Source organism: Athene noctua, chromosome 2, assembly GCF_965140245.1.
Source record: "Athene noctua chromosome 2, bAthNoc1.hap1.1, whole genome shotgun sequence".
Taxonomy (NCBI): domain Eukaryota; kingdom Metazoa; phylum Chordata; class Aves; order Strigiformes; family Strigidae; genus Athene; species Athene noctua.
In genome coordinates this window covers 149,796,716-149,816,257 of record NC_134038.1, presented here as the reverse complement: position 1 = coordinate 149,816,257, position 19,542 = coordinate 149,796,716, and the positions used below count along the sequence as shown (strand labels likewise).

Sequence of the window (19,542 nt, the reverse complement as noted above, 5' to 3'; positions counted from 1 at the left end):
GGCTATTCCATTTGAGAAGAGTGACTAGGCTACTTACGGCAGTTTTTTCGTGTAAAATTCACAAGTTCACAAGGCTGCAGGAGGAAAAAAAAAAAAAAAAAAAGGCAATTAAAGGCAAATCCCGGACTGGGAATCTTACTGTTGGTTTGAGCCGAAGGTCATATTGCAGCCCCTCAACTAACTTTCACTACAATAAATCCAGATTCACACATTCCAGTTCCTCTCTATTTCAAGTACTGCTCCTGCTGCAAAAAATAAGTGTTTTTTGCAGACATGCTCTGTTGGCATTTAATCATGCTCTGGAGTATTAAGCAGTCAGCTATCCAATCTTTATTTTGTGTAATAATCTGATCTAGGAGGTCATCAGGCAATGGCACTTCCATGGGAGAATGGGCATTTCAACACCAACTCACAAAAGTGAGGTCCACAAAGGAGTAGAGGACCCACAACACACCTGCAGGTGTTGTCCATGTAAGGTTTAGATGGAGCCTTTACTCAGAAGTGTTTGTTTTACATGGGATCAGGATTCTGAGCAAATCCTGCCCTGCTATTCCCAGTGAAAACAGCTGTTGCTGAGGAAAAGCCTGCCTTTACAAGAGGATTAAAAAGTAACCCTAAACTTGAGCTGGTGTGTAAACTAATGTGAATACGGAAACAGATAAAGGAATATTAACGATCTAACAGTTTGTAAAAGTTTGGATGTGACATTAATCCATATGCATAATTGTTTCTCATTACTTGTTTATGTGCAGAACAGAAGAACCCGCTGCAATCTGACAAGTATTTGAAAAGGATACTGTTTTATAACAGCTAATTGTGATCACTACACTCAGTGCTTATAAATGGAAGGCTAAAACTGTTAATTCCATGTAGTGTGCAGTTAGCTGTAAGGTGATTACTTACTTCCATTAAAAAGGTGCCCATTGGTCCCTTGGCACCCTGAAACAGATTAAACATAGGTCCAGAAAATCAGACCGTGATAATGTATTCCCATCTATTATTCTGTAGCCCAAAAAAAATGCAGGCATACAGTGCTTCCCTGACAACCATTTGTGAACGTGAATGATGAGGAGACATCAGCTTCCAGCACAGATTTCTGTGGACCTGTTCCAAACAGAGTTGTAGACTACTTCTCAGACCTATTTCTCAGTCCAGTTGCCTTAATGGTTTTATAAATGTTTGATACTTGTTGCCCTTGAGGACCAGTATAATTCAGAATTGGATTTCTCTTCAAAACAGCAATTTCTGTCTGTGGTTCAGTAATCTGCACCTTACGGGTTTTTTTGACCTCTGACATGTGATACGCTTGCCTTCTCCTCTTGCAGGGTAAAATCCTGCAGATCATACATACATCATGACTGCTCAACCAGTCTAGCTAGCTTTGGCTACTCTGCAGCCTTTTCCTTGGGAGCTGTAGGCAAATGCCAGGACTCCAAGTACCGTTTTTTCAAAATAAAAGTATTGTTTAATCTTTGCAACTGGAACAAAATACAGGGAAAATAACCTTTTTTCAAGGCAGCTTAAGAGTTTTCATCATGTGTGCAATTCAGATGTGTAGCAAGACTACTGAAAATTTTCACTTACTTTCAAGGGGCTGCTATGAGATATACCAGAAAAACTTGAACTCCACATCCCACAACCTTTACCTTAGCCTCTCTCTACCATAACACTACAGTTTACCAAAATCATATACCTCCTCACATCCCCAAATTACAACCTCATCTCCATGTTCAGTTTTTCCCCCTGCAGTTAACCTTCCATGCCTCCATCTCCCACCTGAGCTACCTTCCTTGTCTCCTCTGCTGTCTTGCTGCTAGCACCATCACAGCCATTCCATGCTTTTATCTTCTTACATTTCCCAGTAGGTCTCCGTTCTTCTCTTGTACTATTCAGCAAGAGTTAACTGTGAATTGCCTGAGCCCTAATGAATGCTTTTGCAGCAGCTTAGTGGTGGTGACTGAGCTGTGCAGACTTGACCTACAGGGATAAATCATGCCACTAAGTTAGGAAGGATGGGTAAAACAGGCCTGTTTTGTCTGGCCCTGCCTACTACTTGTACCTCTTCCTTCATCCCTATCTCTTCCACTTCCCATAGAATTCCCACTTTCCCATTTCACTGATGCACTGCTACTACAACAATCCTACCAAGCCCATACCTCCCAGGCTCCACTCTCAATTCTACATCTAAAGAGGAGATCTTGAGCTTAAAATCTCTCTGAAGACTTCTTGAACATGGATTGGCAAAGCCAACAGCTGGACTCATCAGCATACATCAGGTCTGTCTTTTAACGTATGAGAGCAGCCAAGCAGCAGGGAGGGCAATGCATTCCAGCAGACACTCTTGGCCATTCTTGTGCCCAGCATCATAAAACAAAGTGGTCCAGGTACATTCATTGACCAGCACAGTGTAATGACAAAAAAAATTAAACTGTTTTTTAAGTTGCAAGTATATAAAGATACTGTTATCAATAATGTTCAACATTTAAACTGAAAGAGTAGGCTTAATAAAGTTTAACAAGAAAACAATTAACAGTAGGAATTGTTTCTGGTCACTATGGAGCTGATTTGCAGAACTGCTGCAAGATAAAACAGACACATACAGGGATTTTCCCAACTGCCTACAGTGTTAGTCCTAAATCCTACTGAAATCCACCATCCTTTTCCCTGCTTAGAGAATAAAACTTTTTGTGGTATAAAATGCAGATCACAGACACTGGAAAAGTACAACACACAAAAGTACATACACACAAAAATACATCAAGATATCTACTTGTTTATAAGGATTAACATGTTACAGTCAGTTTAAGCTTTAAGTGCACGCCTGCAATTGCAAGTCTGATTTTAAATGGCTTTTCTTTTTAAATGAAAAAGACATTGACTTTCTGCAGAACAATCCAGTTCTGCATTTTAGTACTCTCTTCTTTTTTAGATATTTACTCAGCCTAAAGACAATACCAAATACTGTGGAAGAAATTCTGTCCTGCATTGTATTGTTGAAGTTTCATTTCCAACAACAGGTGCTCTTGTGCACACACATCCACAGGGAAGATGTAACTGCCAGACTGATCACGCACAGTTTACCACATGAAACATTATTAAATATTTCATTAGTCTAATAGCAAGTTTAAGAGCAATCTAAGAGTGACTTTTTAAAATAAAAATATGTTACCACAGGTCCTGATGGCCCTTGGTCCCCTGGATCTCCCAGGGAACCTGGTGTGCCAGCATTACCCTAAAAACAGAAACACAAGTTTTATTCTTTATAGTTGCCCACACAGGTGCAGAATTTCAGAAGAGGAAAAACTTCTATAACTAAACTGTGAGTTTGATCCTGCATTTACATAGACTACTACCCCTAAGAATTATTAACAACTAATATCTCTAAAGACTTAGACCTGTATTTTCTCAAGACCTCTTCCCCTGGATTTGGCAATAAAAGATCAGAGTGGGAATCAATTTCAAACATTTTTAGTGAGGAAACACATAAGACATAAGGGCTTTACTTATAGATGTCTTCACAGAGTTAAAAGATTTAATCATCCTTACTCTTCTACCCCTAACTCCTTTGGGTCCTTCAGCTCCTGGAATGCCTGGGTCTCCATCTTCTCCCTGAAAATTAATGAAATCCAAAACTTCATAGGAAAGGAGAAGACAGATAGAAAGACAGATAACCACAATAATGCAAAACAAGACATAAAGAAAGCAAACATGCCCATTTAATCATACCTCTGGACCAGGATATCCTATCAATCCAGATTCTCCCTACCAAAAGAAAGGACAAAGACTTAATAAGAATCTAGAACATTGTGATATGCTTAGCATTTGATGCCTTAAAATCAAAACCAATTTCACAATTATTCTTAGCATTACAGCACGCTCAACTAACAGTGGCTACTAATCTGGTCTCAAATGACACCATTTTAGATTAACACCCTGTTCATTTAAAGGAAGAGCATTTTAAAAATTTCCAAGTTTCTGAATTTTCAAGAGTATTTCATTTCTCAAATAAGCTTTTTATCAAAACTTATTTATGCGTCCTAGTAACATACAGTGGAATTCACGATCAATGAGCATAAATATAACATTGATAACTCAGTGTCCGAATGCAGTTTCAAAATGTTGTACCCTCCATACTAAATAGTGATACCATAGTATTTTGTTGGCATATTAGAAGTTGCTTCATTAAGTGACATTAGAATAACTGTCAGAATTTACTCTACTTAATGTATGTCCTTGTTTTAAAAGTTCTTTCTAGAGAAGGTGGACATGCTTGTCAAATATCATATGACCTTATCCTACAATTGCTAGAAAATTACATGCACATAGATCCCACATTACATCAAAGAGAGTGTAATGTGGCCGTAAACTTGTATAATTAATAGAAACCTGAAGTAAAACCTATACTAAAGGCTATTCTCTTAGCTATCAGGGTAAACCAACTCTTTCTGGATCACTATTCTGTGTTGAATTGGGGTTTTGCTTGTTTTTATTTATTATTTCAGGCCCTGACAAACCTTGGGCAGACACATCAGTATACAAGAAAGGCTTTAAGTCAATCCTTTAAAATGATGAATAATAACAAGAAGTTTTAGCAGAAAGCTTTTTTCCTCATTTCTTGTAACAAAGAGAATGTTCCCTGAAATGACCAAGTGGGAAATTCCAAAAGATTAAAAGAATTAGTCTTGCATATAACATACATGTAACCTGTGAAACTCTCCCATCAAAGGAAAGTGTTGGGGCTAAGAAGGTAAGGAAAGAGATTGGATAATAAGAAGCACCAAGAGTCATTTTAATAAAAAAACATTTTAGAAAAAGGAGCTCATCAGCTGGAGAGGCTCCTGGGAAGCCTTACATACCTTTTCTACAGTACTATGCTTCTCCCACAAAAAGGGTGAGTGAAACAGATAGGCCTTCATTGTGAGATCCACTGGGCCTCTTTCACAAGCAACAGGAGAGGACTAGTACTGTAACACTACACAAACTCTTTGAAAGGAGGACTGCAGCTGTTTCCAGCATCCTGACCATTTTGCTCACAAACTGACCCATTGATGTCACTGGTACCATGATTCTGACCTCATCTTTTCTGCATACTTTTTATTTTAGCTGGATTCTTGTATGTTTTTAGAGAAGTAGGCATTTCACTGCTATTTTTTTTCAGGGCTGTGAAGGGAATTATAAGAACTTCTAAATATGTAGCTATCCAGAGATTATTCCTCAGAGCTTATTGCTGACCACAGGAGCATAAGAATATTTCACATTAAAACGGGGAGGATGTTTGGAGAGTATTACCCTCACCTTAGTAGTCAAGGAATTACTCCTCTGAAAGAAAAATTAGGAGTCCAAAGTGGCTGGCCCACCAATGCTTGCCAACAAGAGTGGCTAGTCAAGCTGACTGAAGTGGGGAGAAAGCACTGTGTACTCCAAGTACAATCCCCAAAATGCATATACATACATCAAGGGAAAGAGTAAGAGAGAGAGGTTCTCAAAAGAATATCCTATTGTAAGGATGGTCGTGGGAAGCCTGAGCCTCTTCCTGAAACTCAGAAATGCACTGTGACTGTGTCTTACATTGCTTTTGAATCAACTACGAATGATGATGTTTGATTTGACACTGCAGAATGAAGACTGTGAGACATCCTGACTCTAAGCACTCACCTTTGCTCCTTTGCTTCCTTCAGGACCATAGGCGTCTCTGCCATCCATGCCCTGCACAGGTTGAATATATCATGAATTAGCTTTTAATAGAGGATTTGATTTACATCCAGTTCCATTTCAGAATAAAGACATCCTGTTACAATGAGGTACCCAGGCTGCTAAAACTGATGAAACAGAACAAGTTATCACAACACAGTTCAAAACCAGTAGCAAGTGGTGGCAAAATCTGTAGAGAGAAAACAAGGATCAAGGCCACAATTCTTCCCCACTGTGTGCCCTACCCATAGCATATTCTCTCTGTCCCAGAGAACCTAAAGGGAAAGATATTCTCTCTAGCCCACAAGGAATCTGGAGTCCATAAGGAAACTGAGAACAAAATGTGAAATAGTTTTAGTAGTATCAAATAGAGAAAATAGAAGGGAATGAACTGTACTGATTCAGCTGGATGGGTGTTAAACTACAGGGGCCCTGAATTAGGGCAGAAAGACTCACAGGCTTGCCTCTCCATCCAGCTGGTCCCACTGGGCCCTTATCTCCCGGGTCACCAGGTTCACCCTGTTATAATTGAAAAATAAAAGGCATTAGTTTGTCTCATTCAGGAGAATTCTTCTTTCTGAAATGTAAACTTGTCTGCTAGACTGAAGTGTGCTTATACATTTTGTGAACTACTTGATGCCAGTTGAAAGCATTTCATTACAGACTGTGTCTCATGGAAGGTTCCTGGCAGTGGAACTGGAAAGCACTTGGCAAATCAGAATAAGCTGAGCATTCATGCAGCTAAACCCCGAAGGCCTTCATTCAAGAAAACTCCCATTGTTGTATAGAATTACCAGTGAAAAGAGTGTTTTCTGGAAAAACTTGTATTAATGGTAGCAGGACATAACCTGAAATTCTACCAACCTGATGCATTAGCTGATAGAAGATAATATTTCTCAGGCAGGCTGTCTGCACTGTGCTCTTAGTCCTCTTGCAAGTTTTCTTTTTTTCAGTTCATGTTTTAGTTCTCACTTTCTTAATGAACTTTCTTCTAACAATAACCCCAATATTAAAAAGCACAAAACCAGACTGAGAAAACTGAATTTATGATGGATTAAATTCCTATGCCTCTTCCCAATTTTTGTCACTGTTTCACGGTATGTTTTCACACAGTGACTCTTTTCATAGTAGCACTTTGACCTTCTGGTACCTCTCTGTCACTGAATGTAATAACCCTTCAAAGAGACTGAAAAGATTAGCTAACTGTTATTACTTATGCCTTTTAGATTCAAAGACGCAACAACACCTAAAATGAATTATTTTGATTAAATAAAGTAAATCTCACATTAATGAAAGTAAGAGATAACATTTATTATAAGTGAACCATAATGTGGACCACCTATTAGTATAAGATTTCCTGTTTAACTTCATGTTGATTCAGTTCTCAAGATATTCGTTGCTGTACAATAGACACTGTAACAGCCAAGGTTCCTTGAACTCGTTAAGAATCTTTGGAACAAAAGGTTAAAATAGCAACTATGCTTCACTGAACTGATAAGTTCAGCATGGATGTTAGGAAAAGGTTCTTCACCGAGAGCGTGTCTGAACACTGGAACAGGCTCCCCAGGGAATGGTCACAGCACCAAGTCTGTCAGAGTTCAAGGAGCATCTGGACAACACTCTTAATCATACAGTTTAGTTTTAGGCAGCCCTGCAAGGAGCAAGGAGTTGGACCCGATGACTCCCATAGGTCCCTTCCAACTGGAGATATTCTATGATTCTATGATTACCTGGTACATATTTTCAATGGGTTGGACAGATTCTAGGAATCATAAAACAAGCTCAAGGGTCAGCACTGCCTTATCCCTACTGCTTTTGGTGAGAAGTCAGGCCCCACTGAGAACCATGACCACAACAGCAATTAGAACAGCAGTCATGGCAACACTAAAATCTTCTTAGTATAGCTCCAATACCTGCAAGATTACCTTGAACACATCATTTGCCTTCCCATGCAGTCTAAAAGTGTCTATAAAACTTAACATTCTTCACACATTCCATAGGAACAACACAAGTGTTAGCTCATGCTCCTTCAGTCATATTCTGGAACGAATGATACTATTAGATTGCTACAATAAGGTACTTTAAAAATCTTTACCTTTGCTCCTCTTGCACCTAACTTCCCAACAGAGCCAGGTGAACCCGGAGCCCCCAGACTAGCCTGTAATCAGAAGTATCAGTTAAAAGGTGCACAATGAAGAAATCAAGGGCTCACTGCACTCAAAGTTTCAATGCCACTTGAAATTATTACAGAATCAGTAGAAATATTAGCACATTAACAGGCTTTTGAGGACAGTAAGAGTTCCTGATCAAGCTATCAACTCAGTTATTGCATGTTTTCTTTATGACTTCTTTAAAATTCTCAAAATGTTATTAAGTATGACATGAATGTTATTTTCTGTCTACATAGATTCCTAGTGAATACATGTACAGTTGCACAAACAAGATGAATATATATATATATATACACACATACAAATGGGTGTGTAAGCACGAGCATCATTACATGACCGAAGCAGATGGCCAAGACTGACAGAGTAGGACATTCTAGTCCTGAGTTACACCCAAAATCAGCCCCCAAAATCAACAGCATCACACAAGTGAGAAGTTCAGCAGGCAGTGCTCAATAGATACAACCTCATCATACCCTAGCATTAAACCTCACAGGCCACACTTTAATGGAACCTGATCATTATCTAACTTTGCTTTCAACTACACCACCGTACATTTGTATTTATACATGTTGCAAGCCATGGTAATAGTCCTGGTACTACAGAACTGAAAGTGTAATCTAGAGCTAAGGCTTTTCTGTGCACTCATGCAAAAATCTTGGTAATGCTGAAGTTCACTTCCTATTCACCCACCTAAACTTTTTAAGGCTGTTATTTTATCATATGAGGTTGCAAATGTTTCCTTAAGTACTACACTGAAAAATCCCCCATTTCTTCTTTCTACAAATTTCATTTAAAAAAAACCTGTTATAAGAATAATATCAATGCTGAGAATGAAAAGCCCTAATGTGTACAGCACAATATATTTAAAGCTAACCAGAGGGCCTGGCATGCCTTGTGGTCCTGGAGGTCCTCTGATTCCTTGTAGTCCTCTTGGGCCCTGGTGTAAAAAAGCCGTTGAAAACAAAAAAGTCAGTTCAGTGTTGATAGCCTTACAACAAAGATTAGATTGTTGCAATGACCAGAATCCAAGTGTCTGTTTCAAAAGCCTTAATGCACAGGTGAAACTTCTGGCTGTTTGGTTGTAAGGATTTGCCTGTGTGGCACAGCTGAGATGGTCACTGCCTGAGGACCATGTTCAGAGAGTCACTGTGGTCTAAGATACTGAGGGAGCATATCAACTAGGCACACTTTCTCCAGATGCCTAGATCTTAAAACTTAAGAGCATCTTTAGAGCATTTAAGAGCATCTTAAAACTGGAAGCTATTGTAAGCAGTCTATGATGATAATTCTCTTCAAAATGATTCCGCCGAGCAAATTTTTAAAACACAAAGCCTTCCTCATTGGTTTTGTCAATCAGTATATTATTTTCATAATTTAATGCATGCTGTAAGCACAGTACACTCAAAAGTGCAATAGGTTTTATGCACTTATTGCTAGCAATTTCTAATGAATTCATTTTGAAGATATCTGCTTGATAATATCCTGTAAGCTAGAAATGTGTTGGTTAAATTACTTATTTCTGATATTCACTTTCCTATTTTCATTTCACTAGAAGCTGCACCCACATAAACCAAAAGGGAAACTTACCACATTTAATTCCATAGGGTTACAGAGGAGATTTGCCAAGGAAGAATTTTACTCATGATATTCACAAGTTGAAGTAAACAAATTATTTCGAAAGAAGAACAAAAGATCAAGACAGACAAATCACCTTCTCCATAGTTAATATAAAAACAACTCAGAAGTTCTTTTAGTTACCTGTGGGCCTGGAAGACCAGGGTTTCCTGGGTAACCTGCTTCCCCCAAATCTCCTTGCTCACCCTGCCAGAACAAAAACAAAACAAAAAAAACAACAAACCAAACAAATTAACACCTGTCATATGTACATCAACAGATAATAACTTAATATCTGCGCAGTTTCAGTTTATAAAATGTTTTTCAATGCTCCCAAACAGCTTTCAAGCAGCTTCAAATTCCTGTTGAAGAAAACTCAATTAAAAAGCAAGAGTCGAGTAGCTTTTTTTGTTCTTTAGAGTGCATGATGAATATGAAAGCTGAAGTGCAAGAGGTCTGTTCTATCTGCTTTGCATTTTACACCATGGTCTCCGCAATATTCCTGCATTACACTTGTTCACTGCAGAGCCCATGAGAAGTCATGAAGCAAGAACCACGAGGCCAGAGCGTCTTCACTGTTATCCATGGAGAACTACTCTGAGGGGAAACCATGACTTCACAATTCATCCTAGGATTAGATGTCTTTATACTCCCCATCTTTCACTCTGGTTACTCAGTGAGGTAAGTCAAATCTTCCTTGATGATGGAAAAAAAAAATCCTTTCCCAGTTCCCACCTACATAAAGTTGCCATCTGAGGATGAGCCAGTTTGACTGACATCCATAAGAAATATGTGCTGTCTGCTTGATTGAGTAAAATTGTGATAATTAGCACCAAGATATTCCAGGCCTTGGAGATCTCCTTTCACTGGAGAAATTATAAACGTATGTCTGAAGATTCTTGGGAAACAGGTGGTTCTGGAAAAAATCTCCTGAGGAAAACTTCATTCAAAAGGCTGAACTTCCATTCTCTACCATATGAATGAAATGAAAGATAGCAATAGCAAAAAAAAAAAAAAAGAAAAAAAGAAAAAAATGGCATTTTAGCAGACTTATTTGTAGCCACAGTAACAATACTGTAAAATGAAAAATCAGTTACTAGAATGATGCCAAGTTTATGCCAGCTGTAAAAAAATCAAATAGAAATAATTTCCACAAAAATCACTTTGACTGCAAAGAAAAAGAAAAAATTCCTTAGGCACACTCTACTGGAATCAAAAACCAATAGAAAGTTTTCAGCTACTTTAACTTTGAATCAAACCCAGAAGAGTTGTTGTTGCTTTTACTCCACCACCACCACCCTTTTCTTTTTCCTCTCTGTCATGTGTTCCTTTAGTTTATTCTCCTTTGTGTCTTCAGTATTTTGCTTTGCTTTGCTTTCAGAACACAGTGTTATCCTTGTCTGTGACTCTCAGGCTACACCACACCTTCTGATCCTTCCACCCGCTGACTACTACTGACTGTGTAAAATGGCTAGCTGTGCTTTTTTTTTTTAAGCTATTTCAAAAAATTAGTCTCCCTTTTATCAGAAAAAGCAACAGACAATTGGAACTAGAAGTCCTGGGAAACTGTCCTTTTCAGGATATGATGAAAAGTGGTGTGTTCGTGATGACTGGAAGGGAAGTTAACAACTTTTTGTTGATGACAGAGTTATTTCAGTGCCTTTTATTAACAGCCAAACCCATTACAAGTCCTTAAGCATTAGCTGGGTGAATTCTGGCTGACTGCCTGTAATTTGATTATTTGTCTCTGAGTACATCACCACCAATACCTATCTTTGTCTGAAAAAGGGATTCATTGCCATTCTATTCCACTCCACCACAAAACTCTCCTCTCCAGAAGGACTGGCTGTATCATATTTCCTTAGAGCTGGATCCTGCAGTCCACAGAAGGGCCTTAAAGACCCTACAAACATTAGGACTGCACAGTTCTGCTTCCGGGCCCTGGGACACCAGGAAGCCTGCACAGTGAAGTTTTCACAAAGCTGTGCTAGCTCTGCAACACCCTGCCATACAAGAGATCTTGGTGGGAGGACACCGTACCCAAAATCTCACCCAAGGATGGATGCCAGTGTCATATTGCAGGGTTTACATTCCATCTAGTTCCTCCAGGAGATGTGGAAGACAGAAGAGGGCAGTTCTCTTTGTCATTCACTTTTTACACCTCTTCAGTGTACAGGTTATTTACACAAACTGTGCTCTGAACATGGGTTGGGACCTAGCTTCCAATGCCTACTGACCCACACAGATGGTTTTTGTTATGCTTTTAGAAGTTAAAGCTGGTCATCAAGTACTTAAATGTAAACAGTTTGGAAGTTCTCTGTTGCTGTGAGGTTCAGAAAAGAAAGTGCTTATTAAGGAAGAAAGTGATAAAGAAGGGACTCATTGGAATTACCAAAAGCAGGAACTTATCTACTGGTTGCGTGTGGGTAGCAATGTTTGTGGAAAGTACCGAGGAGAGCTATTTTTTGAAATAAGCATACGCAGAGTAATGCAAGGTAGCAACAAGTATATAAGGGCTTGCTGCTATTTTTAGCATGCACAAGAATATATAAAGACTTGCTTTCTAATGAAGTTTGGAGCATGACTGTTAACCATATTGGTGTGTGTCTTGACTCTGGCCTCGTCCTGCAAAAAAGGATTTCTGCTACAAGGTTCAGTCATCTCTCTTGTTCCCTACCACATTACAAAAGGGTAGCCTCGTGACTGGGGGAGGGGGCCAAGTTCTCCTGCTTGTTAGTACAACAAAGATAAGGTACAAATCCATCTCCACAGACTTAAATTTTTTGACCTGTTACCCTCATAGCTCACTTGGATTATTTCTTTCTGCTGGTACCTGACAGAAAAATGCAAACAAAAATTTTTAGAGTTCAGCAGCAATCAAATTGAAAAAAAAAAAAAAAAGCAAGCACAAAGCTACATAATTACTTAAGAAATGGATTTCTTATGTTCTCCAACACAGGGCAGAATTACAAGACGTATTTCATCCTGCAGGTAATAACAGTGTCACAGATGAAATTGTGACGTTTCCCTGGGTTTACATGCACTAAGATAAAGGGGAAATGCTATACCAAGGCATACATTATCTTCCTTATCTGTGTTAACTTTGCAGAGAGACTGGGTCAAATTTAAACTACTTGTACAAGAGCAATGTGTTTCCTGGGGTGATCATACAACCTGTACTTGAGAAAGCAAGCAATAGGATAGAGATAAGGGATAGATCTTGCAAGCAGATGTATGGGAGTCATGGTTTTAGATGTTATAGATTCCTGCCAGGATGATGGACAAAGGAAAATGTTTATCCTTTCCTAAAAAAAATTTAAAATAAATTTTAAAAATCTTCATTTTCTCAGGTTCCTAGAATCTTTTTACTTTCACTCTTGAATATATCTGCTTTTACATTTTCTTTGATAACCATATTTTGTAATTTATATTGAGACAAACAAGATTTCCAAGAACATTATCTAAAACTTCACTGAAGAGAATGACTGTGATATCTTTATCAATTACATCTCAGGAAAGTTTCCTTTCATAGTGGTTTCATGGGTGTAAGTCTAGGAAAACCAGGGCTACCACCTAACAATGACATGGGAGAATTTTCCACCAGAGGATCTTTCTGGAATGATCAGTCAGCATGTACTGGGGTTCACCTATTCCTTACATCCTATAAAAGCATTCAAACTACACTATATTCTCTTAGATATATACTTGGGAAACTAAATTGTTTTCAAAATCTTGATTCTTTTATATGCTTCGAGTCAATTTTCAGAGCTTCAAGTAATAATACTCATTTGTGTTTATATTTTCATAAAGCATTTTTTAGAACTTGCCTTAATTTTGCCTCTGCTGCATATGCGCGTCATGAATGTATCTCTGTGCAGGCAGCAAAGGAGGAAAAAAACTGTCAGACTTTTGGCCTTATGCTGCAAGAATGCAGCCTGACTACTCATTCCTGTCATCTTTAGCAATGGTCTTCTCTATTTACACTCCCACATTTGCAATAATAATAAAAGTAACTGTCCTTTTATTTCAATGAAAGCTTTCCAATTCTAAATCCTTCAAGTCAGGATGGCCTCTGGTACATATACCTGAGATCCAAAGGCTACCTTGGCTGGAAATAGACTTTTGATTGTTAAACATATGTGTCTTGAATCACACTGAAATTTCTCCCTTAAGAGGGGCAAATGCTCAGAGTGCACATGTAGCTGCATATAGACATGTAGCAGCAGTGTCAGCCACTCACCTTTAGACCTGGGGGGCCTCTTCGACCAGCTGCACCCTAGAAAGGAGCAGCATGAGAGATTACAATCCAGAACACTGAGCAAAATGTGAAACAACAGTTTATAATAAAATACATTACAAAATACAATCAAATACAGGTTATAGAAAGCAGAGATTACTTCCAAAGAACAATGAGAAAAGGGTGGATTTTGGACAGAAATTCTTACACAAGTAAGCCTTATCCAAAAAAAAGGCTTTAGACCCTCAGTGAGTGCAGAGGAAAGCCATCTCAACAAAATTCTGGAAAACACCTTCCAGGTTAGTTGCCCCTTGGCTGAAATAAAAGAACAAGAGCCCTCTTCTCTCCCTCTGAGTTATGAGGTCTGCACCACTTCCCACTGCACACTGCTCAGCAGTACTAGTGAACATTACTGTTAAACCTCACATCACTAGAGGCCTTTAGGATGTTTCTGCAGCCTAACTGAGGAGTGATCATTACTCCAGACTTTGGCATTAGGCACCATTCTGACAGACTAGCAGAGGTGACTTCATAAGATCCAGTCTCTAGTGGATTGAAAAGGGCAGCTCAGCTGCTAGTCGGTCTTTATATAGGTTTAAACAGGCTCAGGGAACTTGCAGTCACAAGGAGGAAGAAGGGATAGATGTATTTATGGTGAAATTATGACGCAATTAAGGCTCATAGAAAAGGTTGCATTGAGTTTAAGGGTTGTAACTTTCACATGAATTAGACCTGAAATTATAGGACAGTAAATTCCTGATTTTTAAAAAAACCAAAACACATTGCAATACACATAAGATACTAAATTCAAAGCCAAATATGTTTCACTATGAAAATTTTAGAAGATTTATGTTCCTTTTCTGTGCAGGAGTTTTAAGTGTGGGATAAAAGGAAGAGAGAAAATTTGGTTTTCTCAATGGGAACCCCACTGTATCAGTTACTTCTGCCCTGTACTGATTACTGTTCTTACATCAGGGCCATCATCACCCTGCTCTCCTTGGAGTCCATGTGGTCCTGGGTCTCCCTGCAAAACAAAGTAATGAACAAGTTCTTGAAATGCTCTTTCTTTTTCTTATACTTACACATTCTTTATACATTCATTCTTTGTTTCTTCTCCTAAGTAATTCCATTGCAACCAGTTGTAACATGTTAAATGCCGATTCTTGCTTTCTGCAAATCATTTACACTGAAAAATTATAAACCAAAGAGATAATGCTTGCTTTGGATTTCCAATCCATCAGTTACTAAGAGCTGATACTTGGTCAAGTCTTTTGTGAAATCATTTTTGTTGACTTCAGCCTTCCAGACGGACATCTTAAGATGAAACAAACATCATCAAATTTTCTCCAAAAAGTCATCAAAACGCAATTATTCTCCAAAGAGTGACCCTCACAGTTTTTCTGCTGCTTTCAACACACTGTTCATAGACATATATGCACACACGTGTCTGAACATGTTCACACAACCCTAGCTGTTCAGACACAAACTTGTAAAATAGAGGATTTCTCTCACATCTTGCTAGTTCTCACCCTCTTAAGCTTTCATCCACCATCACCTATATCCTACTGTCTGATATTTACTATCTTTGGTTATTCTTTCCAAAAAGTGCACTGGTAAAATGGGCTGTGCTTTTCTATTATGTTTTTTTTTCTTGCAGTATCACTCAAGCACCTCTTAAAAATTCAGATATCACTGTATAAGCACACATCCCAGATCCTATGTTCTAGATACAGGTCAAAATGGAGTTTATCCACCACCCTGAGGAAACAGCAGTTCCCCATAGTAAAATGAGTACAGCCTGCTGATACCCAATGCATTTTTCCCAGCATGGTTTTTAATGGCATCCATACAACCCATTACTAGAAGCCTCTGAGGGTGGTGATGCAAATTTGTGGTAGAATAATATATTTATACTAAATCCTATCTTCCCTTACCTCTATATTATTGGAATATTTCCATAGTCTTTGTAACTTTTTTTTTTTTTTTTTTTACACTACCAAGCACTTCTCAAAGCTTTCTGTGTTGCAGACATACGCTAAAGGCAAAATACAAAACAGGAAAAGAGCTGCTTAGTCACTGGACAGCCAATAGAACCTATCAATTACCCAAATTCTCCCTCCATAGTAAAGAACTACTTGCTTACCTGCCGTGCTGAGTTTCCCTTTTCACCCTTAGGACCAGGGACATTATTGGTAGTCCCAGGATCTCCCTGGAAAAGTTAAGCAGAAAGCTCAGCATTTTCAGTGACCGCACCTTTATCACTTTGAGTACAGGGGCAACATAAAGAAATAGGATTAAATGAGATTTGTCATTGCAGCCAACAAAAAATACAAAGACTATTTTAAATGAAGATACGTGGAACAACACTATATAGGAAGTTCTGCAAAGCCCACAATTTCTTTTGCAAAGAAATATTACTAATAGGCAACAAATTAAACTCTGAAAATGTGAAGATGTTCTGGTTGTTTGGGTATAGTTAATCAAGATCACAACTAGTTAGTGTCAGTTGGGGTTACACTAGAATGGAGTTCCATTTAGCCACTTAATGCTAGACACAGGTGAAATCCTGATCTCTCAAAGAGGCAAGTTACCATGACACCTGATTCTTTTTTAATAAGCATTAGAAGACAGGAGTCAACACTATATTTGACTGTTTGTAACAAAGGTCTTTGGAATATGTGTGAGAAAACTTATAGTGGTGATACAAGAAATGTGTTGTCTCCATTGAAATTTTAGTCATCAGAGACTACATTTATACAGGGCTCTGGAGCATGCAAGGAAAAATACGTCAGCATGAAGACGTAATTTGCCTTTGCAGCGTTATAGATTGCTAACCAAGAGTCAGTGCACAAGGTTTTCAAGTGATCCAGAAATTCATCTGTAGGGTGGGGACCATCAGGGAGGACTAAATAGCTCCAAAAGGAGTTATGTTGCTCACAGTAAAAATAAACAAACAAATGACTAAAAATGCAAGAAACGAGCAGGAGACCCAAGGCTTAAACACCTGCTTCAGTCCATCTGCATCTAAGGCATTCAGGACTCCTGGAATATGCCATACTTCTTGCAGAGTACTGCAACATCTAGGATTGTGATAAACTTTTCAAACCACATATATTTCAGGCAGGTACATCACAAAAATCCAGACATGAATCAGTGCAACCTAAGAAAAAAGAAGGAATACACTTACGTGATCTCCTCTTAGACCAGATTCTCCTCGTTCACCTGGTTCTCCTCTGGGGCCTTTTCTGCCCTAAATTCATAAAAAGAGCACAAGCAATTTGGATACAGGTAGAAACAGTATCTGTGGTAGAGGAAGACCAGATAACAGAACACAGATCTGTTTAAGCCAGTGGAGCTACACAGAATTACAACAGGAGCCACATCATATTAGAGAACAGGCAGCTATTAGAAACAACTCATAGGCATTACAGACAGCATTACACTTTGGAAATATGTTTCCATAAAATCTAAACATTACTATAAAGGATACTTCACCCGTTTTCCCATGTTGCCTTTCTCTCCAGAAGGTCCAGGAAATCCATGTTCTCCCTAGACTCACAAAGGGTGAAGAAACAAGAAAAAAAATTAATGGTTGTTCCTTCTGTGAAATGTGGTTCCCAAATTTTGTGTGGCAGAATCCAGCTTCAGGCAGATATGCAACTCTAAATACTAAACAACAGAATTTCTGTTCAGGATTAAAGCCCATTCAAAGGCATAAAAATCTGTACTTTTGAACCCTGAGGTTGGTGTCTTTAATCGCACTGCACATTTAAAGCAACAATTACCTGCTCTCCAGCAGTGCCATCAAATCCATTCTCACCATGTTCACCCTGTAGCAATAAGCCAAAAAAAAAAAACAAACAACAAACCATTAGCATCAGTCCACTTGCCCCTTTGAGCAAGGGAAGAAGCGCTCACCCTGCTTTTGGAAACTTGATTAAGAATAGTGGTTTTTGATGACTAGAAAGAATAATAATTAAAAATAGGAATTAATAATTCCGATTTTTAATTAATTATTAACTTCTAAAACAAATAATGATTAAGAACACTTAATAAGAACAATGGTTATTAAAACTACAGATCTTAATCAGGATTTGAATTCTGCTTTTCCATCTGTTAGTTTTCAGATCTTTTTCCCAACTGCAGCGCCTTCAAAATCTAGATATATTCCAAAATGTAATTACTAGTATCTGATAATCTTCTAATTCTGGTGTCAACCATCATGTGTGTGTATTGTGCTTCTTTTTTTTAAATAATTTTATACTGTGAACAGTGCATTGAAAAGCTAGAAGGAATAACCATGATAAAAACAATTACAGGAGACTAATCTTAGGCTTTAGGACTTGTTAAAGAATCTTCATTACTGCCTCAGCAATGTGATGCTTGCTACATAAACAGCAGCTACATTCCCACTCAAACACACACTGCTCTTCTTGTTCCTTTGTCTGCAAAAACAAATCACATTGCAACCATTTGTGGAAGCCATTTTCTCACAAAACACCCATCCTAACCTTAGGGAGTTTGAGATGTTAATTTGTTGTTCAGATGAAGAGCGAGGATTCTGAATGGAGTTATAACTGCTAGAACCTTATCTTGTTTATATATGCTCCACAATGTTTTAGACCTGGCCAAACAACACACTCAACTTTTAAAGGATACTTTGAAGTGATGTTTCTGTCTTTCTTTACTAGGATAAAAATGAAGGAATTAACTGTGATGTTTTTATTTGCAGTACGAAACTAAATCAGCAGAGACCACTACCCTGAAAGCTGAAAAGATATTCAACAAATCACTGGAAGTGGCACAAGAGAATGTTGTAAATGCTAGCTAAACCAACAAGAGTCTCACTTTGACAGAGACTACGGACACAATTGCTTTGTAGGTTTTGATGGTATATTGACTTTACAAAACCACTTAGTTAAAGTTCCTGAGGAAATTTTTCATTCACTACAATAAAAATTAGCTGGCTGTACATTTTAGTACGAGTAATACTTAACAAGAATTTCTTGAATAAGTATTCCAGAAAAATTTTGAGCAGTAAGAAATCGTGACTTTTATACAAGCCTTCATTTTTCCCCCACTCATGTTCTGCTTCACAAAATCTGAGCGAAACTTTGTAGTACTAAATATTCAGTATTGTCTTTTTTTCTCTAAATAGCTGTACTAAAATGCCTTGCAAACTGCAATAAACTGCCTCATAACCTTACTAAGTTAGCAGTATTGAATCACATTTTTCATGTGCTGAAAGCTTCATATTTTTAGTTAAAATAAAATTAGTGTATATAATGACACAACACGGTGAAGACATTTACATATTCATTGGACTTCAGTAGAGTTTGTGCTCCTAGTAAGTTCTACTGTAAAATTCAACTTAGTCAAAATCATTATCAAGCACTCTCCCTCTTCCATAATCAGGTAATTCAGATATTTTAAAGGAGGACAAATTACTGCAGGGAACAGAGCAGAAAATGGAAAACAGAAGAAAAACACATGGGAGGATTTAAAAAGTCAGTACAGAGCAGTGTTTTAAATAGAGCTGAGGTATCAGAAACACCCTCTGAACTTTCTCACATGTACAGCTGCTCAGGTCTGGAAGCAAATATCCTCTGAGTCTTTGAGGCTCTTAAATCTTTTCTAGGAGTGGTTTTGTATCAAAATACCCAATACAATTTGAATTCATTTGAATTGCTCTTGGGAACTAATATTGTCGTATTAGATCATTGTCTTCCAGGCTTCACATTTTATTAATGAATTGGTGACAATATATTTGATGAACAGCTATGTTTGAAAGGTTAAATAAGCAGAATTGCAAGATCAATGGATGACAAA

At 38.1% G+C, this 19,542-nt stretch overlaps 1 protein-coding gene across 1 annotated transcript in view; it reads right to left on the bottom strand.

Moving 5' to 3' along the window:
* The window catches only part of LOC141956707 (collagen alpha-4(VI) chain-like), a 43,819-nt gene that overhangs the window by 8,998 nt on the left and 15,279 nt on the right, over positions 1–19,542 (bottom strand). Inside the window, 16 exon segments of the mRNA XM_074897511.1 lie at positions 38–74; positions 904–939; positions 3,170–3,232; positions 3,547–3,609; positions 3,727–3,762; positions 5,656–5,706; positions 6,148–6,210; positions 7,787–7,849; positions 8,737–8,799; positions 9,621–9,683; positions 13,717–13,752; positions 14,684–14,737; positions 15,857–15,922; positions 16,901–16,963; positions 17,209–17,262; positions 17,499–17,543. Coding sequence (XP_074753612.1) covers positions 38–74; positions 904–939; positions 3,170–3,232; positions 3,547–3,609; positions 3,727–3,762; positions 5,656–5,706; positions 6,148–6,210; positions 7,787–7,849; positions 8,737–8,799; positions 9,621–9,683; positions 13,717–13,752; positions 14,684–14,737; positions 15,857–15,922; positions 16,901–16,963; positions 17,209–17,262; positions 17,499–17,543 — 856 coding nt within the window.